Here is a 20,310-nt window from a genome sequence, read left to right on the forward strand (position 1 = left end):
ACAAAAAAAGGGAAGAAAGTTAGGAATCCACAACTCAAGGCAGTTCCACAGCTCTGGAAACAGGTCAATTCCTAGAAACATCTATGTGTAAAGATTTTCAGTAGTGATGTAGTCATCACCTACCAAGTGTTCTATGACCTCGAATGGACCATTAAAAAATAATGATAGGAAAAAGCAAACAAAAAACAAAAACAATGGTAGCAGAGGCAACAAATGCCAGAGTACCCTCTGGGTTTCACCGAGCCCACCACTACTCAGTGGCACTTCTCAAGATTGCACCCTGCCTCCCCAACACCGCGCGCGGCCCCCTGCTTTGCCCATCTGACAAGATATGCGTGCCCTTGGACAGCAGCAGCCTTGGCACAGAAGGCTTACTCTGGGCCAGGTCCTACGCTAGGCACTCACGCCCAAGATCCCACTTCATCCTCACAACAGCCCTTGAGGTCTGAGCTATTTTCTAAAGTCCCCCTTTTATGAAGGGAAACAGGCTCAGGGAGCCAAAGTTTCTTCTCATAGTCACAGAGCTAAGATGGTCTGAAGCAGGCATTTAAACCCAAGGTTGCTAGCTAACAGTGATGATGAATTAACTAACAATGCCATAACATTTCTATGAAACAACAGCAAAACAGTGCTAATATACCACTAGCATAGTGGATTGACCTGTGGCCCATGATATTATGATACATATTTTCATTTTCTTCTAGAGTTCCTACCTTGTAACTCTCTCCTCAAGGCAGGCTGCAGACACCAAAATTTCTCTTTCTCAAGGTAAGCTACAGAAACTGTAGCCTTCCTCAGTCTGTCTTGGAGCTGCCCCAGATGAAATTCTCTGGAATTCCTCATCTGACAGTAGATCATAAGACCCCCACTTCAGAATGGGTCCTACCCATGCCCTGGAAACAGGAATGCTTGCACACAGGCCTAGCTGGATTTTCCCACCCTGTCTATCACATCCTCAGAGCCTGCAGAGGAAACCCTGCTAACACCTTGATTTTAGACTTCTGGTCTCCAAAGAGTGGCAGGACAAATCTGCTGTCTTATGACACCTGGTTTGTGGTGATTTGCTGCAGTTTATAGCCCTAGAAAATGAATACATTGGTTAACACACGACAGGTCACTCTCAAAGCACTTATGTGCTGGATCCTCGATGCAGCCTCTCCAGCCTGGGAAGAAGGCATCGCTGACACCCTCTCCACCTACGGCAAATGAGGCCCAGACCAGCTGCAGGCTGACTCCACAAGTGTGGGTCTCTCAAGGCTGTCCAGAGATGGGATAAGATCACACAGTGAGAGTCGAGGAAGCAGCCAAGGGCCAGCCAGCACCAGTGGTCACACACAGGAGTCCTCTCAGTGGAGAACAGGAGGGACGGGGTGAGGTAAGGAGCAGGCTCCCACTGCCTGCTCTGAGCCCAGGAAAAACTGAGAAGAGGTCTACAAGTGACTGGGGCCTTTGTGAGTGGTGTTCTCTGGTGAGGGGGTTTAAGCGCCTCTGGACCACAGGCAATACTGAGATCCTAATGAAATGCTAAGTTGAAAAATGCACATCCGGAATTTCTTACAGAACGTTACTGGGCCTTTTGGATCACCTGAGCTTCAGGTGGCCCCAAAACTCATCTTCTAAGCAATAAAAAGACCAAAGAATAAAGTCCTGTAAGACCCACAATTCACTTTCAAATGAATAAAATGTACACAGAGACATACCTATGGAATGATAGAAAAGCAAATACGACAAAAATAATCCATCCGAATCTGGGTGCTAAGTAAATAGCAGCTTAGGGTGTCAGCCAAGAGGTCAGCAAAATTGTTCCATAAACTGCTGGTAAATATTCTCAGCTTTGCACATCCCCAACCCAGTCTCTATTCCAAACATTCAACTTTGCCCTCATGGTACAAGAGCAGCCGCAGAACCCAATATCGTATAAACAAATGAGCGTGGCTGTGTTCCAACAAAAGCATACTGTGCAAGCAGGTAGTGACTGAATGTGGCCCACAGGCTGCACTTCGCTGACTCTTGTACTAGTTTTTCGATGTTCTTGTGTCTGAACCTTTTCATAAAGTATAGTGGGGAGCACTGCTCTAGTTGCCTGTTTTCTTCATCTTTGCTTCAGACTAGCTCTGAGTTCTCCCAGCTGCACTTCAGGGAAAGGCAAGCATGGGCGGAGGCCTGAAGTGAGCAGCAGCCTTGAGGACCATGGGAGGTGGCAGAGCCTCACCACAATGATCATCGTAACTAGGCCAGCAAACGTTCTGACCAGCATCTGTTGGTTGTTTCCTGTGTACTTCTGAAAGCTCAACAAGGGTGATTAACACAATTCCCAGAATGGTGCTCACGGGTTTTGTTTCTAGAATGACTCATTTTACAGGTGAGGATGCTGACTTGGAGAAGCTGTCACCTGCTGGAAAGCAGCGGAGCCACAAGCAGAGCTCAAGTACCTGACTCAATCTCAACATCACACCACCTTTAAGGGAAGATACCCAAGAGGCAGGTTCAGAGAACCAGCTCTCCTCTCCCACAGTGGAGAGCTGTCCTTGGACATCCTAGTTGTGGTTTTGTTAATAATGTCCACGGGTCTGTTTGGGCAGAGGGCACAAGAATGCCTAATAAAGGTGTAACAGGTGCTGTTTCAGAGCCACACCACCTCAGTTCAAGGTAAACTGTTTACAGAAGCTGTGGGATCTTGGGCAATTTTTCTACCTTTCTGAGCCTCAATTTTTCCACTGGGAAGTGGGAACGATAACCTAACCTCAGAAGGTTGTCATGAGTACAAAATGAAAAACTCCCAGAACACCCTAGCACCAGAAAAAGATCAGTAAAAGCAGCTGTGGCATCCCCTGCTAATAGCACTCTGATTTTGCGTACTTTGGGGGGGGGGGTGCGGGGGGGGGCAATGCTGGAGATTGAAACCAGGGCCCTGTGCTTACGAGGCAAGCACTCTACTAACTGAGCTATATACCCAGCCCCAGCACTCTGATTTTGTTGGGGTAATCAGGAAGAGCACAACAGGCAGCTGGCTAGCTGCCCACCAAAATGTGGTGGCAGATTATACCCACAGTGCTTACTATGCATGCTTTAGCATTCAACTCATTTGACCCTCACACCCCCATGAGGGGACACGGGACACCCATCTGATGGTAGAGAAAGCAAGCACAGAGTGGCTGAATACCCTCACACAGTCCACGGGGAGCAGAGCCAGAATACAGTCTAGCCACCAGGCGCTACTGGTCCACGGGCCTCTGCCTTTTCTAGTGGGAGGGAAGCTGGCGCTGGTGCCATGGACCCCTTAGCAAGATCCAGTGTTAGCAGGTCTAGTACTGGCATGATTTTGAAGTAGAGTAAGCATGAGCACATTAAATGGAAGCATATTAAGTGGTGCATACAATAGGTAAAATAGGATATGGATATGTTGTGATTCCCACTGGTGACAGGTTATAAAAGGATTCCATAATAATATGCTTTCAATAGAAGAAAAGTTAAATGTAAGTTAGAAGTTAGTGGAAATTAAGTTATTTTTCCCATCCAAATTCATGGGCCTTCCTGGGAATCAGAGATAAGCCCCAGGTCAAGAGCACCTACATTGGTTATACTGTGGTTCATATCACCTGCTTTTCAGCTATGAATAAGACCCCCTTGGAAAAGACATTTCCAAATCACCTTAATTCTGGATCTGCTACTTGAAGACTAGCACATGGTCAATGAAACCCAAGTGAAAATGGTATGTGCTACTTATAGGAAGTGCTTTTACAGTGGGACGGCGTCACACCTTCCTTCCTGTTTGGAATGTGGTCATAATGTCTGGAGCTTCAGGAGCCATCTCAGGGCCTTGAGGCAACCTGGAAGGTGTTTGTAAAAAAACAATATGCAGAGTACAATGCTAAGAGAGTGGAACCCTAACATCCTGGAGTGTCAGAGCGGCCTGCACTGCCACCAGACTCTCTGATCATCAGTCAGAAATAAACTTCAAGTTCATTTAAGCCCCTGTTATTTAGAGTTTCCTTACCATTGTAAACTTAATCCCAACTGACTCAGTACACAGTCTAGTTGTGGATGAGACCTAAGGACAAGTCTGCTAAGGAGTCCATAAAAGAACCCTTCCTTGACACAAGAGAGGAAGAAGAAGACAAGTAAGTCCTTCTATGTCTTGGGCTGGCTCTTCTTTCAGTGTGGTTCCAAGAGGACAGCAGATGCTATGGTAACCCTGTGGCCGCTCGAGGCTGGTCAAAGGAGTGTTGCACTTGACCTAATTCTGTGATATCCTTGAGGTGCTGAACTTGTATAAAAAATAATGAACTTGCTGTTTAAACAAACCTCGACTGGGTTTCCCTGTAGCATTCTTGGCACAACAGTTATTAATATCAGTAAGCTCCTTTGCTGTCCCTTCATCATGTCATATCCCAAAAGGACTTCCTTGTGTACTGTATTCTAAGTGTGCTCCACCAGCACCTACTAGAGTCCACCCACAGGGCTTCATGCTACTCTTTTACCAAGGACCTATCTGTCTCCAGAAGGCCTCAGCAAGAGCCCAGTTCAGGAAGGCCTAAGGAATAAAATCCTCCTTCCCTTTGCATGCACCTGTAGAAACACTATCCACTTCTAAGACTCACCTCACATTCGAACCATGGAGTCTTCAATGAAATGAGTGAGTGCAGTATGATCCCACAGGATCTCACACATAGAATGTCTTCCTTTCAAAATCAGAATAAAAAGTCAGTGGTCTTGCCAGAGGCCTTACTCTGGCTGACCTGTCGCCTGTCTAGTGATCCATTTTCATTCCCCATCACTCCCCTTGTTCTCTGGGTGCTTGTCACAATGGCTTCCTTGAGAGTAATCAACCAACGAACAACCCACAGCCACTCCCAGCCCAGGTCTGCACACTTGCTGGCTTGTTGTTTCCTTGGTCTGGTAAGTTCTCTCCCACCTGCCGCAGGGCTCTTCCCTCACCTCCTGGGGTCTCTGCTCAACTCTCACCTAGTGACCAACCTACGCAGAATGGTACCCACCACTCTGCACGGCTTAACTTCTATCATGCCCCAACATGCATTTGCTAGCTTACTGTTTCTCCTCCCCTCCTGGAGTATGAGCCTGGCCAGGGCAAGGGATTCTGCTTCAAGAACCTAGTGCAGGGCCTGGCACAGAGGAAGTACACAATAAATATTTGCAGGCTTAATTTTGGTAAAATAAACATAATACAGATGTTAGCATATGCAGAGGAAAAAAGTACTCAGAGAAATATGCTCAAAACAGTTGCTGTTTGGGACAGATGGTGGCCAATAATGGAGGTGGGATGTGTGTGTGATGCGTATACTTTGACAATGTTCAGTGAATGACATCGTATCCCCACCATAAAGCCCTAAGGTCTACTGCAGCTGTCCTCTTTATTCCATGAAGGACCAGATTTTTAAATGAAAATAAGGTGTGTGGGTGGATGTGTGTGGAAAAAATAAGCACCCACCTGATGACTGTTTAGACTCACTGAGAAGTGAGAACAGCCAACGTGACCTCTACTTCTGCGGCATCTGAATTTTTTTTCCTTCTTTTTTTAAAATAATCAATGAGGGGACTGGGGTTGTGGCTCAGTGGTAGAGCACTTGCCTCGCATGTGGGAAGCTTTGGGTTCGATTCTCAGCACCACATATAAATAAATAAAATAAAGGTCCATTGACAACTAAAAAACTGTTTAAAAACAAAAAAAAAATCAATGAGTCTACTCTGGCTTCACCTTTACTGGCTAAGGATCCTCAAGCCAGTCCCAGGCACCTTGGAACTACAGTTTCCACTGTAAAATGAGAAATAAAGGCCTGCCTCACAGGATAGCTAGGATGATCAAAGGAGGACCACAGAAAAAGAGCCTGACCCAGAAGCACTTGCTATTACCCATTATTATTCTCATGTGCTTCTGAAGCAGGGAAAAGGAAAAAGTACACTAAAATGGGGGGGAGAGTAATCTCCCCACCCCCTTGGAAGCAACAGCAGTTCTCAGTTTGTTCAGCATTATGATCGTTTACAGATGTGCCTGTTCCCCCATCTGGAAGGCACCTTGTCTCTGGGATAAGGAAGGAGCAGGACGAGTACCAACTGAAGATTCGTGAACTGGACTTCAGTACAGGGCTGGTCCTACTGAAAAACAAACAGAGCTTTTGGCAAGATAGCACCAAAAGCAAACAAGGAAGCTCCTGCCTCTGCCAAGGCTGGAGCAAAGGCACTGAGAGCCAAGAAGGTAGAGCTGAAAGGCATCAAGTCACATACACACCCCTGCATGACACCCACCTTCCAGGGGCCCAAGACACTGCAGCTCCAGAGGCAGCCCAAATACCCTAAGCGCACCCTCCCAAGCAGCACAGTGACTGCCATCCCATCATCAAGCTTTCCTGACCACCTAGTCTACCATGAAGCAGATGGGAGGCACTGCTCTGTTGCCAGTGTTCACTCTGGACGTCAAGGCCAACAAGCACTAGACCAGCCACACTGTAAAGGAGCTCTATCTCACTGATGTGGCCAAGATCAACAGGCTGACCAGTTAAACGGACAGAAGGCCTAAGTTCAACTGGCTCCTGACTGTGATGCTTTGGATGCTGAAAACAATCAAAATGGTCTCAACTGAGTCCAGCTGGTTAGTTTTAACTATGTTTTTTCACTATAAATACACAAACACAACAAATTTTGAAGGTTTTAAAAACCCAACTACTATTTACAGAGTGCTTTCCATGTGCTAGGTTCAAAACTAGAACTTATACATGTTCTCTCTCACAGCCAGGGAAGAGCCAAACACTACTCTGCACTCACTTCCTCACAAATGAGAAAACTAAGGCAGAGAGGGGAATGCTGTCCCTCAGTGAATTTGGGCAAAGCCACTGCCCTCTTCCACCTCTTCCAACTCCTTATTTGTAAGCTCTCAGAAGGCAAACTCCTTTTTCTCTGTTCTGCTTTACCAAGTCCCCAGACACTCCATAAAAAGAAGCCAGTATCTGGAACACCATGTTTCCAAAATGTAGACACAGGGGAATTCTGTAGTGTCTCAGATGATGGCTATTAACTGCTGTCTTTACATAGTCCATCTAATTTAATTGCAAAACGCTGGTACCTGTGCCTTCCATTCTTTTTTTCATTTAACTAGAACACCAAGGTCCCAGGGATGGAGATGTAGTTCAGTGATAGAGTGCTGGCCTACCACTGGGTTCCATCTGCAGTACTGGTGGGGGCTGGGAGGGGGAGACAGGGGAGGAAAGAAAAGAAGACCAAAGACAAAGACCCAAAGGGTTGAGTAACTTCTGTGGGGGACAATCTGGAATTCGAACCTTGCTGTGCCCTGCCCAGGACACTGCCTCTTCTATGTGATCTTGGGGGGGGGGGGGGGGGGCGTCTCTGCAGGGGGGCCAAGGTTGGGTGGTGGAATGTGCCCTGAAGCCCAGTGTCTTTGGACAATTCTAGTTTTGCCACTCATGAGGTTGTATGATATTGGCTGAGTATCCTTATTAAATGGGAAGAATCAGACTCAAGATTCATGGCCAAATCTGATTTAAACCAATCCAACTATAAAAGGATGCTTCTGAAACAATCAGGAAAATCAGATGATACCAAAGAATTGCTGCTAACTTTCTTAGGTGTGATAATGGCAGTGCAGTTATAAAAGTGTCCACTGTTTCAGAAGTGCATACTGAAAGATGGAGGAGGAAATGTCTGAAGCCTGGATTTTTTAAATGCTTCAGGAAAAAAGGAAGAGGAAAAGACGAAACAAATGTGGCAAATATTAAAAATATTGCTGTAGCTAGGTATCTAGTATTATTTTCTCTACTTTGATGTATGTTTGAAATCTGATGATTAAAAAATTTTTAAAGGAAAAGAAGTCTTCTGTGAGGATTTAATTAACACAAACAAAGTACTCAGCACACTGTATAGCACACAGGGTTTTCCAGCCTCAGCACTGCAGTCATTTGGGGCTGGGTAATCCTTGGTTGTCGGGAGGGGTGAGGTGTGCTGTCCTGTGCATAGCAGAATGTGGTGTAGCATTGGTGGCTTCTACCTGGCAGATGTCACCAGCACTCCTCACAGCTGGGACACTGCCTTCTGGTCTCCGTCTGGAATTGGCTTGCAGGGGAGGCTTGGGCAAGACATGCAAACCTAGTGAATCTATGGTGGGTTGAGCAGGGAGAACTAAACCTTTGCTCCTTACCACATCTACTACCTCACCTTCCAAGTATAAGGTCCATAGCTGTCATGAGGAGCGAATGAAATCATCACCTGCTCAATGTCTTTACCTTGAGACAGCCACTTACCATGCCATTTCACGGCACCTCCACAACCAGGTAGATGCTGATTCTTCATCTTTATCCTCATTTTACAGATGAGGGGGTCTGGGCCCAAAGATGCGAGCTACTCCAGGGGCACAGAGAACAAACTGGCAGAGCTGAGATCAAACTTCCATCATCCTCGCTGCCTCCCTCTACATTACCCACCAACACCACATCAAACTCATCAGCCCTTCTTGACATGTCCCGAATCTAACCACCTTCCTCCATCTATGTGCTAACACTGGTCCTGTGTTCTGCAGTGGCTTCTCATTAAGACTACCTGCTCCTGCACATCTCCTGCCCCAATAGCCAGAAAGATACTTTAGAACATTTCACTGCTCTGTCCAGATCTTTGCCCTGCCCACAGGCCTCACCTAATCTAGCCTCATCTTAGTCCTCACATCCCACCACTTCACCATACACCCAACTTCAGCCATGTGGGCCTTTCTGCTGTTCTCTGAATGCATCAAACACTGAGGCTCTGTACCTGCTTTCTCTCTGCCCAGATTCTTTTCCCTCACCTGTTCATTTCCCTTCACTTCATTCACGGCCTGTTCAACATCCCTTCTCAGGGGAGCCTTCCCTAACCTGAACATCAGCCCTGGGCTTGCTCTATTCCCTGTCACTGCCCTGTTTTTCTTCTCAGCAAACACTGCCACTGACATCAACTACTGATCAATCATCTGTCTTCTACTAAAGTACACACTCCACAAGGGCAGCAGCTTTGCTGTTTTGCTCCCTACGGTATCTGAAATGGAATCGTCCACATAGCAGGTACATTATATCTGCATAAATATTTTCTGAAAAGAATGTATTGAGACTACAGGATCTGGTATTCCATGTTCTTTCTAGAATCCTGTACTGTCTCGCTGAAGACAGGAGAAATCTATAAGGCCAAATTCTACTCCACCCTGAGTCTTACATCCTTTGGTATTCTTCCCTGGCTTTTCCATGCCTCAGCTGTAAGGCTTTGGCCAAGTTATTTACCTTTACTGTGCTTCAGTTTCCTCATCTGGAAAATGTGGACAAGCAAGGGAACCACTTCAAGGTTGTGAGAATCCAACGAGAACATAAAAAATGTTCCTTTGAACAGCATCTTGCAGAGGCAAATATCAGGTAATTTGATAGAGATGGTTTAAGTCAGGAGTTAACATTTTTCCCCTCCAAACAGACAGACAGTAAATATTTGGGGCTTTGAGGGCCAGACCATCTCTTTAAATACTCTACTACTATAGCACAAAAGCTGCCACAGAAGACATGCAAACATATGGACGTATCTGAGTTTTAAAAATAATTAATTAAAATAAAAAACTTTATTTAAAAAAGCAAGCAAGCATAGGGTCAGGCAGCTGTTTGCCAAACCCTAGTTTCAATGATGGCTCACAAGGTCTTTGCAAGGTCTGACCTATTCAACTTCATTTCCCATCATAAACAGCTCATTCCCTTGGCTCCTATGGCCTTCTGTTCCCTAACACTTTCTACATACTCCTGCCTAGGGACCTTTACAGTGATTTCCTCTGCCTGGAATGGTAGTTCATAGACATTCATGGTGCCTGCTGCCTCCTCTGTGTTACCTACGCTGGCCATCCTATATAAAGTTGCAGCACACTCTCCAATCTTCTCCAGACACAATCCTACTTCATTTTTCTCCACAGTACTGATCAGCATCTACCACCCTCTATAATGAACTTGGTTTCTTGTTTGCCTCAAGAAAGTGAGCTCCACAAGGGCATTTTTGTTCACGGTACACTGTCATGTCCCCATTACCCAGATCAATACCTAGCACACAGTTAAGTATTCCATACACACTTGCTGAGTGAGAAGTGCCCCTTCAATGACCTCAAGGCAAAAAAAAAAAAAAAGAAAAAAAAAAAAGTAACAAAAAATAACCTTCAGTTATTTAAATTAAGAAAGCAAAAAGAAAACATTTTATAACCATCCTCAATATTCTATGACTTTTCTCCTCAATCTCTACTTTCTAATTATAGTAATTGTGATAGGCAGAATGAGACCCACCAATCAATATATCCATGTTCTAATCCCCAGAAAACATGAGAATCTACTTTATATTGCAAAAAAGATTCCGCACAGGTGACTGAGGTTAGGACCTTGAGATGGGAGTATGATGCTAGATTATCTGTGTGGGCCAGAGAACCTTTCCTGACTGAGGTCAGAAGCATATGTGACTAGAAAGAATAGTTGGAGAGAAGCAATGTGGTTGGCTTTGAAAACAGAGAAAGGAGTCATGGGCCAAGGACTCTGACAGCCTTAAGAAGCTGGAAATGGTGGGGAAACAAGATTTTCCCCTAGAGTCTCACCAAAGGAACACAGCCTTGACCACACCTTGATTTTAAGTCCAGTGAGACCCATGACAGTCTTTGGATCTCCAGAACTGTAAGACAATACATTTGTGTTCTTTAATATAACAAGTTTATAGCAACTGTTACAGCAACCATAGGAAACTAGAATGTTGAGCAAAGATAACCAAGCTCCTTCTTGCGTCAAGGCAAATCTCCTATAAAACAGCTTCTCAATCTTAGCACTAAGGATACTTAGGGCTGGATAATTTTTTTTTTCCCCTTCTGCTTTGGGGTCAATGTTCAGTGCATTGTAGAGTGTTGAACAGCATCTACCTGCACCCACTAGAGGTCAACAGCAATCCGATGGTATGACAACCAAAAATGTCTCCAGACGTTGCCAAATGTCCCCTGGTGGGCTAAATCACCCCAAGATGAGAATGAGTCATTACAGGTCTGCTCCCTCTGGGAGGCTCTTCTTCCAGTCCCACCTTCAACTATGCATCCTCAGAAGCACCTTCCCTGACTGGCCCACCCCACTCTGTACTTGCTGTGCCCCCTGCCCAGAAACCTCACAGTTCCTTCCCTTGCCTCTGCAGTAGGGTTATTTGCTCAAACATCAAAGTCTCCCCTGACCACTCTTTAAAATCATATCCTTCATCACACACATAAATTCCCATCTGATACAATATACATTTCACCTGATATCCACTGTTTCCCCTCACTAAAAGGTAAATTCCCATGGCCTGGAGTTTGTCTGTCTTGTTCCCTGCTGTGCAACAGTGTCAAGGACAATGCCCAGAGTAGAGGCCCAACAAACCCTTGCTGATTCACTATCACATCATCCCACTTGTTTCCGTCTCACCATTTCTTACCTGTTAATAATACTGCATACTTAGTTCTGTTTACCTGCAATATACCTGTATCCTGACAGCAACTGATGTGACCATGATATGCCTGACACTATACACAATTCAGGTGTCCACTGAACAAATGAATTCATACAATGGGCCAATTAACTAGATATTTAACCACATTTGAGAGAAGAGGAAGACAAGGTTTAAAGAGATTAAATGCCCATTGTTAATCAGCAAGAAGTGGAAGAGCCAGGATTTTCAACTGCAGTCTATCTGACACCAGAACCTAGAAGACAGTCAGGTTCGGCAGGCTTCCCAGTGCACCTAGCATAACTTCATAAAGGGGAAAACGGGCTCAATTGGAGGATGGGACCTCTTCAAATGCCAATCCTAATAACACAGCTAACATTTACTGGGTCCTTACAAGCGCCCAGGCACCGTTCTATTTTATAATTTCAGTTCCTCACAAACACCCAATAAAGCGAAGACTATCATTAGCCCCTATTTTATGGAAAACAATCCCAGGGCGATGAAATAACGTGCACAAGGTCATTCGGAGGGTGGGAGGTGGACCTGGAGTCTGAACTGCGCTCACACCCAAGCCAGACGGGATCAGGGGTCTGGGCCACCCTAACGAACTCATCAGAAATGTCAGTCCCCTAAGGAAACTGTCCTAAGGGGCAGCGGGGGCCAGGAGGGTTTCTACCGCGTGATTCACCCCCAAATCTGGCTAGCCCTTCCCTCGAGAGTAGAGTGCTTTCACGTCTTCCTCCCCTTGGGGATCTACCCAAAATCAGTCGCGGAGGGCGGGCAGGAATGGGGATGGCAGCCTTGCCTCTCGGTCCCCACCCGACCCTGCTGTAGAGACCCAAGGAAGGGCGGACATCCCCGGGCCGCGCTGAAAAGACCCCCGCCCCACCTAGCGAGAATCCTGCACGCTGCCCAGCCCCAGGGGCCACTCAGCCTGCGGCCAATCACCGAGGCGCCCGCACTCCCCCACCCCGGCCGCCGAGCCCAGGTCCCGGGCCGCCGCGCGCTCCGCAGGCCCGGGACCCTCGCGGCTCGCCAGCCCCCGCCCTCCGCGGGCCGACACCCAATCCAGGGCGCCGTCTCTTGGAGTCCGGCGACCCAGAACGATGAGAGCAGAACGCTGATTGGCCCCGTCTCCTTCCGCCACTCCCAGCGAACGCTCAGCCCTCTCCAAGAGGGCCTTCCGCGCCCCGGTGTCCCGCTCCCCGTCTTCCCCAACTCCCTTGGAGCCTCCGGACCTGAACATCCTCGTTGCGAAGTTCATCTATGAGCACCGCAATGGGGTAGAGCGAGTCGTCGCCGTCAGCCGCCGCCATCTTGGCTCCGTCCCGTTCCTATCAGACTGCGGCCAGCGCTGTGCTGAAACGGGGTTAGGGAGGGGCAGGGCTGGGAGGAGGAGGAAAGGCGGGCGTGGGGGCGCCTGAGCCACTCTACAGGGGCTGCCCCACCGTCATTGGCCGCGTTAAGGGCCGCCAAGCCCGCATTTCTTTGGTCCGAGCAAGTGAAATCCCGCCCACTTCCCATTTACCATTGAACAAACGAAAGAGATTGGTTTGCAGTAGGGGAAAGGAAGCGGAAGTGCGGGGTTTCTTAGCGACCAAGATTGTACCCGCCCACGTCGCTGCTAACAACGGCCAAGACGAGCAGTTGCTTCTAACCAATGAGGGACCCGGAACCGGAGGAGGCGGATCTGCCCTTGGGCGAGTCTGGGAGCCGGCTTTGCATGACTTGTGGAAGCCGGCGGATCTGCAGGTTTTGGCTGGTCTGGCCTTGGTTCGGCTGGTTGGAGGACCACCTCCCGGCACCGTTGTGAGGGCGGAGGCGGGAGGATCTTTGCTTTCTGTAGAAGCCCTGAAAGGGGTAAAATCCTGATCTTTCCTGCTGATGCCCGAGGCCCTATCTAGGCGTTTCCTCCTCCCTTTCCCCCTTGAGGGGTGAAAGTAGAGCTGCCTGAGCATTTCTTGTCAACAAGCCTTATTGCCCCAGCTGCACCCTTTCCTTGGAGTGCTATTCCTGTCCACTCGTCGGATTTCCGCAGAAAATTTCCCCCTTCCCTTCCTCCCCTCGTTTCAAACGTGGTATTTCAGGCCCCTCCCCTAAGACCAGCGGCTTATTTACTGTCAGAAGTAGAGTCTTTGAACCATCTTAGATCACGCATTTCTTCAAGAAGCCCTAGTTCCTTTGGGCAGCGAGTGTTTCCTAGCTAATGCATACGGGGTGTGTGGGGGGGGCGGTGGGTATGTTGCTACTAGGTTGTCATCAGTTCCAGACTTTTCAATAGATAGTTCGGGGAACCCGTGCATTTTAGAAATTGAGATGGTAGTGATATTTCTAATCATGAAGTCATCTTAATAATGTCAATTCAAATAAAAACTTACGGGGTTTTCACTTGCCATGTTCTAATTTTATATTTATACTCCTTTTTCCCCTTATGCCGAAAAAAATCTTAGTTTTTAGTGACGTTGACATAATTTATATTTTGGGATGTGCATATAACTATATACTATTTATAATTATATTTTAGGTTATTACATTTGGAAACATTAAATATTAAATATACAAAATATACAATAGAAATGTTTTATAATTATTTATTCTATAGTTAGGAAAATATATAAAACATATGTGTAATAGTTTCAAATAGTTCCTTTTGCCCTTAAGAAATTTCCCACTTAGGTGCGGGGCTCAGTGGTGCATGTCTCTAATCCCACCCATTTGGGAGGCTGAAGGAGGAGTACTGCCAAGTTCAAAGGCAGCTTCAGGAAGCTATTGAGGATCTGGGCAACTAAGTGAGACCCTGTAATTAATTAAAAAATAAAAAAGGCCCGGGGATGTGGCTCAATGGTTCTGTGCCTCCAGGTTCAATCCCTGATAACAAAAAAGTAAGAAAGATTTTCCACTTGGAATGTGTAGGCAAAACATTGGGTTTTAAAATTACCTTAAAAGAGTTCTTGTCAGGCATAGTGGCCTACGGCCTGTATCCCCGTGGTGGCTCAGTAGGCCCAGGGAGGAAGATGGCAGGTCAAAGCCAACCTCAGCAATTTAGCCAATTAAATTTAAAGGGAAGGGAGGAAGGACTGTGGATATGACTCACCTGTTAAGCACCCCTGGATTCATTTCTGATACAAAAATAAAATAAAATAAAATTCTTCAGTATGGCTGTTTCCCCATCTTGATATATACTTGCTCATTTGAGAATTCTTGTTCTTTGCTCAATATTCTTAGAGTGATCAGAGGTAGTTCCATGAGTAACCTGGGTATTTGTCAGGTGATCATGATCAGCTCCAGGAATTCCAGGATGATAGAACTTAAAATAAACAAGAAATGATTAAAAATAGTTCATTCAATCAGTGGTAAAAGATTAATTGACAGAACTTAAAACTAAAATATCTGCCAAGTTCTTAAGCATCTCCAATATCCCGTGCTGGGTTCTGAACATGCTAGTTAATATCTTTCCACCTGTGCATAAGACTGGCTAATGGAGCAATGAAAAACATCACAAACAAGAAAGATTTGAATGTAAATGATAAATCTATTATGGAAAACAATGAATATTTCTCAAGAAGTTAAAAAGAGAACGATAATATGGATCTAGCAATCCCACTTCTAAGTAAATATCCAAAGTAAATGAAATTAGTAACCTTGAAGAGATACCTGTACTTCATGTTTATTGCCACAGTAAACAAAATGTGGGGAAAATCTAAGTGTCCATCAGTGGATTAATGGATAAAGAACACACACGCACACAAACACACACAGCACACATGCACATGCACACCTCAGGGAATATTATTTAACCTTATAAAAGAAGTAAATTCTGGCATTTGCAAGGACATCTATGAACCTGGAAAAGACATGCAAAGTGAAATGTCATACACAGAAAGACAAATACTGTATGACTTTGCTTATATGTGAAACCTAAAATAGTTGCACTCACAAAAGCAGAAAGGACAAGGGTGGTGGTTGGGAGGGTCTGCAGGGAGGCTGAAATGGGGAGAGGTTTGACAAAGGGTACAATATAATACATGATAAATAAGTTTTGGAGAGGTACTGTACCTACAGGGCATTGACTAACGATATCGCATTATACACTTAAAATTTGCTAAGAAGGTAGATTGTAGAGGTGCTTTTACCACAGAAAGAAAAAAAAAAACTTAAGAAAACGTAGACAGTGGGAGGAAACTTTTGAAGGCACTGAGTGTTTTATGACATTGTGATAATAGTTTTATGGATGTGTACTATTCTCCGAACGCTTCAGGTTATATACATTAAATACCTATGACTTTTTATATGTATAACATACCTCAACAAAGCGGCTTTTAAAACAAAACAGCAAACTCATACTGTACTGCTGTATATAACTCATTGCTCTTTCAAAGGTTTGAATTATAGCTAGGTGTGGTGGTGCACACCTGTAATCCCAGCGGCTGGGGAAGCTGAGGCAGGAGGATCCAGAGTTCAAAGCCAGTCTCAGCAACAGTGAGGCACTAAGCAACTCAGTGAGACCTTGTCTCCAAACAAAATACAATGTAGTGCAGGGTTGTGGCTCAGTAGTTGAGTGCCCCTGAGCTCAATCCCCTGTACCCGCCCTCCCCAAAAAGAGTTTGAATTGTAGGGCAGAGTGGCACAGGCCTCTGGAGACTGAGGTAGGAGGATCACAGGTTCAAGGCCAGCCTCATCAACATAAGGAGACATTGTATCAAGCCAAAAGTAAAGAGGACTGGGGATGTTGCTAGGTGGTAAAGCACCTTTGGATTCAATCCCCATTACAAAAAATAAATAAATAAATAAAATAGGTTGGATTGTACAAAAGAGAAGACTTGCACTTTTCCAAATCAGGATGGGTTAAGCATATAAGCTAGGGAATGGACCTGGGACAGCAGAATTTATCTACAAAAATGGAGGATTCAGAATGTTGTGGGTGAGATGGAGCAGGGGGGAGAAGAATGGGATAGCAGGGACAGGAGCTGCCTAGATAGAGAGCAAAGAACTAACTGGCAGAGCAGCCCAGGAGACACGCTGTAGAAAAGTACTTACTCTAAGTTTATTGATTTGTTTCTCATGGGGCTAGATGGTTCTCTCTCCCCATGTGGCAGACATATGGCCTCCTTAATAAAGGCCAAATGGCTCACTGAGGCATCTGTGGAAGTGGTTTCTTTGAGGTACATGAGAGGAAAAGACTGAGTTAAAGTAAAGGTATATGGTACAGGGAAGCTCAAACAGAGGACATGGTAGATCCAAGACAATGAACCCTCAGGAATTAAAAAAAAAAAAAAATTTGCAGGATATTTCTGAATGTTCAGGGTTGAGACTGGCAGGGTTAAAGTCTAACTCTCCAAGAGTGATGCTAGGACCCTCTGATATCTAGGTTATGTGTGGAATAAATGGAATTCTACCAAGAATTACATTGGATATGACAGGATGGATGCGGGACAAATGGAAGACCCAGGAAAGACTGAAGGTCTTCGGATACGAGGCCTGGTAACCCAGGCTGGAGGGCAGGAGGTGGGACAAAGTGTACCTCCTTTTTATCTCTTACCCCTCCCCAAAGAACTCTTGGTGCTGTTTCATCAGTCTGTGATGCTGGCACAGAACTCTCGTCTGGAACATGCACTCATTTGGAAGCTCCAGGCAACAGTGCCAGCAAGTGTACCTGAAACACCAGAGAACTGTTTCTTTGCTCTGAGGACATCTAGAACGCATAGTTGAACTCAAGTTGGATTCCATGTGCTTATCTATGATCTAGAGAAGAATCAATTTTTAACCAGTATTTGAGGAAATCAGAGATTTAAGAGAACACCAGACCCTGCAACCAGCAAAAACCATCTGCCTATTCCACTTCATACCTAATCACTAACATCAGGTAAGAGATATCTAAGATCACACTTGGGAAAGATGAATATCATTCTTCTAGAGAATAAGGTTGGGCTGGGGTTGTGGCTCAGTGGTAGAGTGCTCGCCTAGCATGCATGAGACCCTGGGTTCCATCCTCAGCACCACACACACACACACAAAAAAAAAAAAAAAAAAATTAAGGTAGAGAATAAGGTTGAACAGGATGGGGATCAGAGTGAGGAACAGAACTTTCGTCCCAAACTTTTAATCTGTGTATGTGTTGTGGATGGCTCCAGGAAAAACTCTATCCTGTTTCAGATTACTAAGGTGTAAAGGATCCCTGCAAAGAAAGGGTCCAACCCTTCCCAATTATAGGTCACCTTCCTGTGACAGGGGTGTATAGGCTGTTTGTGAAGATGTTGATGAGCATGGCAATGCAGAGCCTCTGGGAGTCTCTAATCCCAGGGGAATGAAGATGCTGTGGTCTCAGGGAAAAGAATCCTATCTCATGGAGCATCATGCTCATGGTGGGTCATAGCAGAGGACCATTGACTGAAAAATCCATTGGGGTTCACATGCAGATCAGTTTTCTTGAGTCCCCTAAGGAATAAAAATTTTAAAATTATATATATATATATATATGAAAGGAGTAATAAAGAAAGAATACAGACCTGCATTAGCTGATGGAGAAAAATGGTACATTCATGAATAATAAAAATCTTCCCTTTGATTACAGAGAAGACATTGAGAATTGGGTCACAGTCTTTCATTCTTTTTCTTTCAGTGTCAGTCAGGGAACAAGAGAATGACAGATGTGAAACATGGAACTGTAAAGTCCTGCCTGTCCAGTCCTGGGCTGTCCTAGGGCAGCCTCTTTACCTGCTCCGGATCCCTGGTCTCTGAGGATGCCAGTGTGTGGGCCTGAGCCTCTCAGACAGCAGTGTCCTCAGATGCATCTTGCCAGTTGGTAAGTGGTATGAGACGCACTGGTTAGAACCTCAAGTTCCCATGTGGGCAGGTTGTTGTGGAACTTCCTGAGTCACAGACTTTTCCTTTGAGCTGGCTCCTGACTGGCACAATCAGGTATAATGGGAGGTCATGTGTACCTTTAAATCATTAGTCATAGGTGAGTCTTCCTATGATAAATATATACTGCTAGATGTTGTGTCCTGATGTTAGAAATATCAGAGTGCTGCAAGATATCAAATGCATGCTCTGAAGTGGGGGGTCAACAAGGCAAAAAAATATCATTCTTCTGCAGAAGAGCGTGCCCACAGAGGGAATCCAGTGAGCATGCAAACATGGGGAGGCAGTCTGCTGCTAATATAGCACTCCCCTTGTCCTGGCTGGAGGAGTTGGGATTACAGTCTGTGACTAGCCAATTTTAAAACTGGGATGGGCAAAGGGAAAGGCTATAACTAAAATGGCTATGATGGAATCCAGTTCAGGCCAAATACTATATTCTGAAAATGGGCCAATGGACTTTCTATTTCTCACACTAATTCCTCAGACACGCAGACTCTAATCTTGCAGGAATCCACTGTCAGGGGACCATTTTTCTCACTTTCTTATAAGATTCCTTTGTTTCTAATTTCATCCCATGTAACTAGGGCTCCTATATCCCACTTTGGAGTGCTTGCTGAAAAACACCTGAAGTTACAAGGGACCTTCCTTTTTTCTTTGAAAAAGCAGATCAAGCTCTTCCATTTTCCTTCTATTTCCTTTTTCTAACCAGGGACTCTGCAGTTCTAGGGCCTCTTTTTCAGCCTGGGGTTGGCATGGAAGGGGAACCCAGGTGAAAACTAACTTGGGTTATGGATAGAAGGCCAGTGAGATCAAGGACATGGGGCTGCAGGGGTGCAAGAGTATGATACCAGACCCACCCATCCTAAGTCACAGGTAGCACTCCTATAACAAGACACACGTCAGCAAGAGAAGAGCATAACATTTATTTATTCAGAGTTTTACATGATATGGAGCCTTCAAAAATTAAAACCCAAAGACCCAGGGAAAAGCTATTTTTATACTTAGACTCAATGAAGAACAGGTAGCTGTGTGGAATTCTGACTGGACAGAGGCTGTGATCTAATGGTAATAGACTGAAAGGGAAATCCAGAAAGGCCTGTCAGTTGGGATTCTTGGCCTCTGTATGTGACATTCCTTCCTCCCAGATACAAAGCAGGACCCTTTCTGCAACAAGGGTCTTATGATCCATTATCAGACAAGGGAGGTCAGATAATTTTTCTCTGACCAGCTCTTACACAAAAAGGTATGTGTATGTGGTGGGGTAGAATAATATTCGTAGGTTTTATGACTGACTTTAGGGGAGTGGGGTTTGAATTTCTATGGACTGACTTGGGAGGAAAAAGGGGAGTAGGAGAAAAATGAAGTTATTTAAATAACATTTTAAAATAATGTCCCCTTTGTTTCCTGTCGGTCTTAGGGACGTTTCTAGAGAGTCTCACCCAGGTACCACCTCTTAACTTTTGACAGAAAGTGGAATTGCATCAAATTTTTAAATCCTTATGATACTTAGTCTTACCCTAAGCAAAATCCATGAGGGGCAGATTTTACTATTATAATGATATGCCAAAAGATGTAAAGGCAACTCTAGGTCATCTTAGCCCATGCCCACTATTTTTTAAAAATTTTTAATTTTATTTGTTCTAATTAGTTGTACATGACAGTAGAATGCATTTATATATTTTAATAGATCACACATAAATACAGTGTAATCTCTCATTTTTCTGATGATACATATTGCAGGATCACATCAGGCATGCAGTCATACATGTACATGAGGTCATAATGTCTGTTTCACTCTACTATCCTTCCTTCCCCCATACCCCTGCTCACTGGTTTTAATTGGAACTTGTTTTTTCAGGTCTTTGAAAGGAAGGAATGTCTCAGATGTGGCTGGTGCACCTGGAAGTGGGTGGTTGTGGGTTGCATGGATTGTTTTGGAATGCCATAGTTTCTTAACTCAGTTTCTCCAGGACACTTATC

At 45.1% G+C, this 20,310-nt stretch overlaps 1 protein-coding gene and 1 long non-coding RNA gene across 2 annotated transcripts in view; both read right to left on the reverse strand.

Moving 5' to 3' along the window:
• On the reverse strand, positions 1–12,349 carry LOC124967004 (uncharacterized). The gene is made up of 3 exons (XR_007105447.1): positions 11,458–12,349; positions 8,271–9,381; positions 1–1,079 (listed from the first exon to the last, which is right to left on the reverse strand). It is a non-coding gene; the product is annotated as an uncharacterized LOC124967004 (long non-coding RNA).
• Ppp2r1a (protein phosphatase 2 scaffold subunit Aalpha) overlaps positions 1–12,875 on the reverse strand; it is a 29,894-nt gene extending 17,019 nt beyond the window's left edge. The window contains exon 1 of the mRNA XM_047528920.1: positions 12,708–12,875. Coding sequence (XP_047384876.1) covers positions 12,708–12,785 — 78 coding nt within the window. The 5' untranslated portion in view covers positions 12,786–12,875. The remainder of the gene's footprint in view (positions 1–12,707) is intronic.
• Between the last annotated feature and the right edge of the window lie 7,435 nt (positions 12,876–20,310).

The sequence above is a fragment of the Sciurus carolinensis genome, chromosome 16 (assembly GCF_902686445.1).
Source record: "Sciurus carolinensis chromosome 16, mSciCar1.2, whole genome shotgun sequence".
NCBI lineage: Eukaryota > Metazoa > Chordata > Mammalia > Rodentia > Sciuridae > Sciurus > Sciurus carolinensis.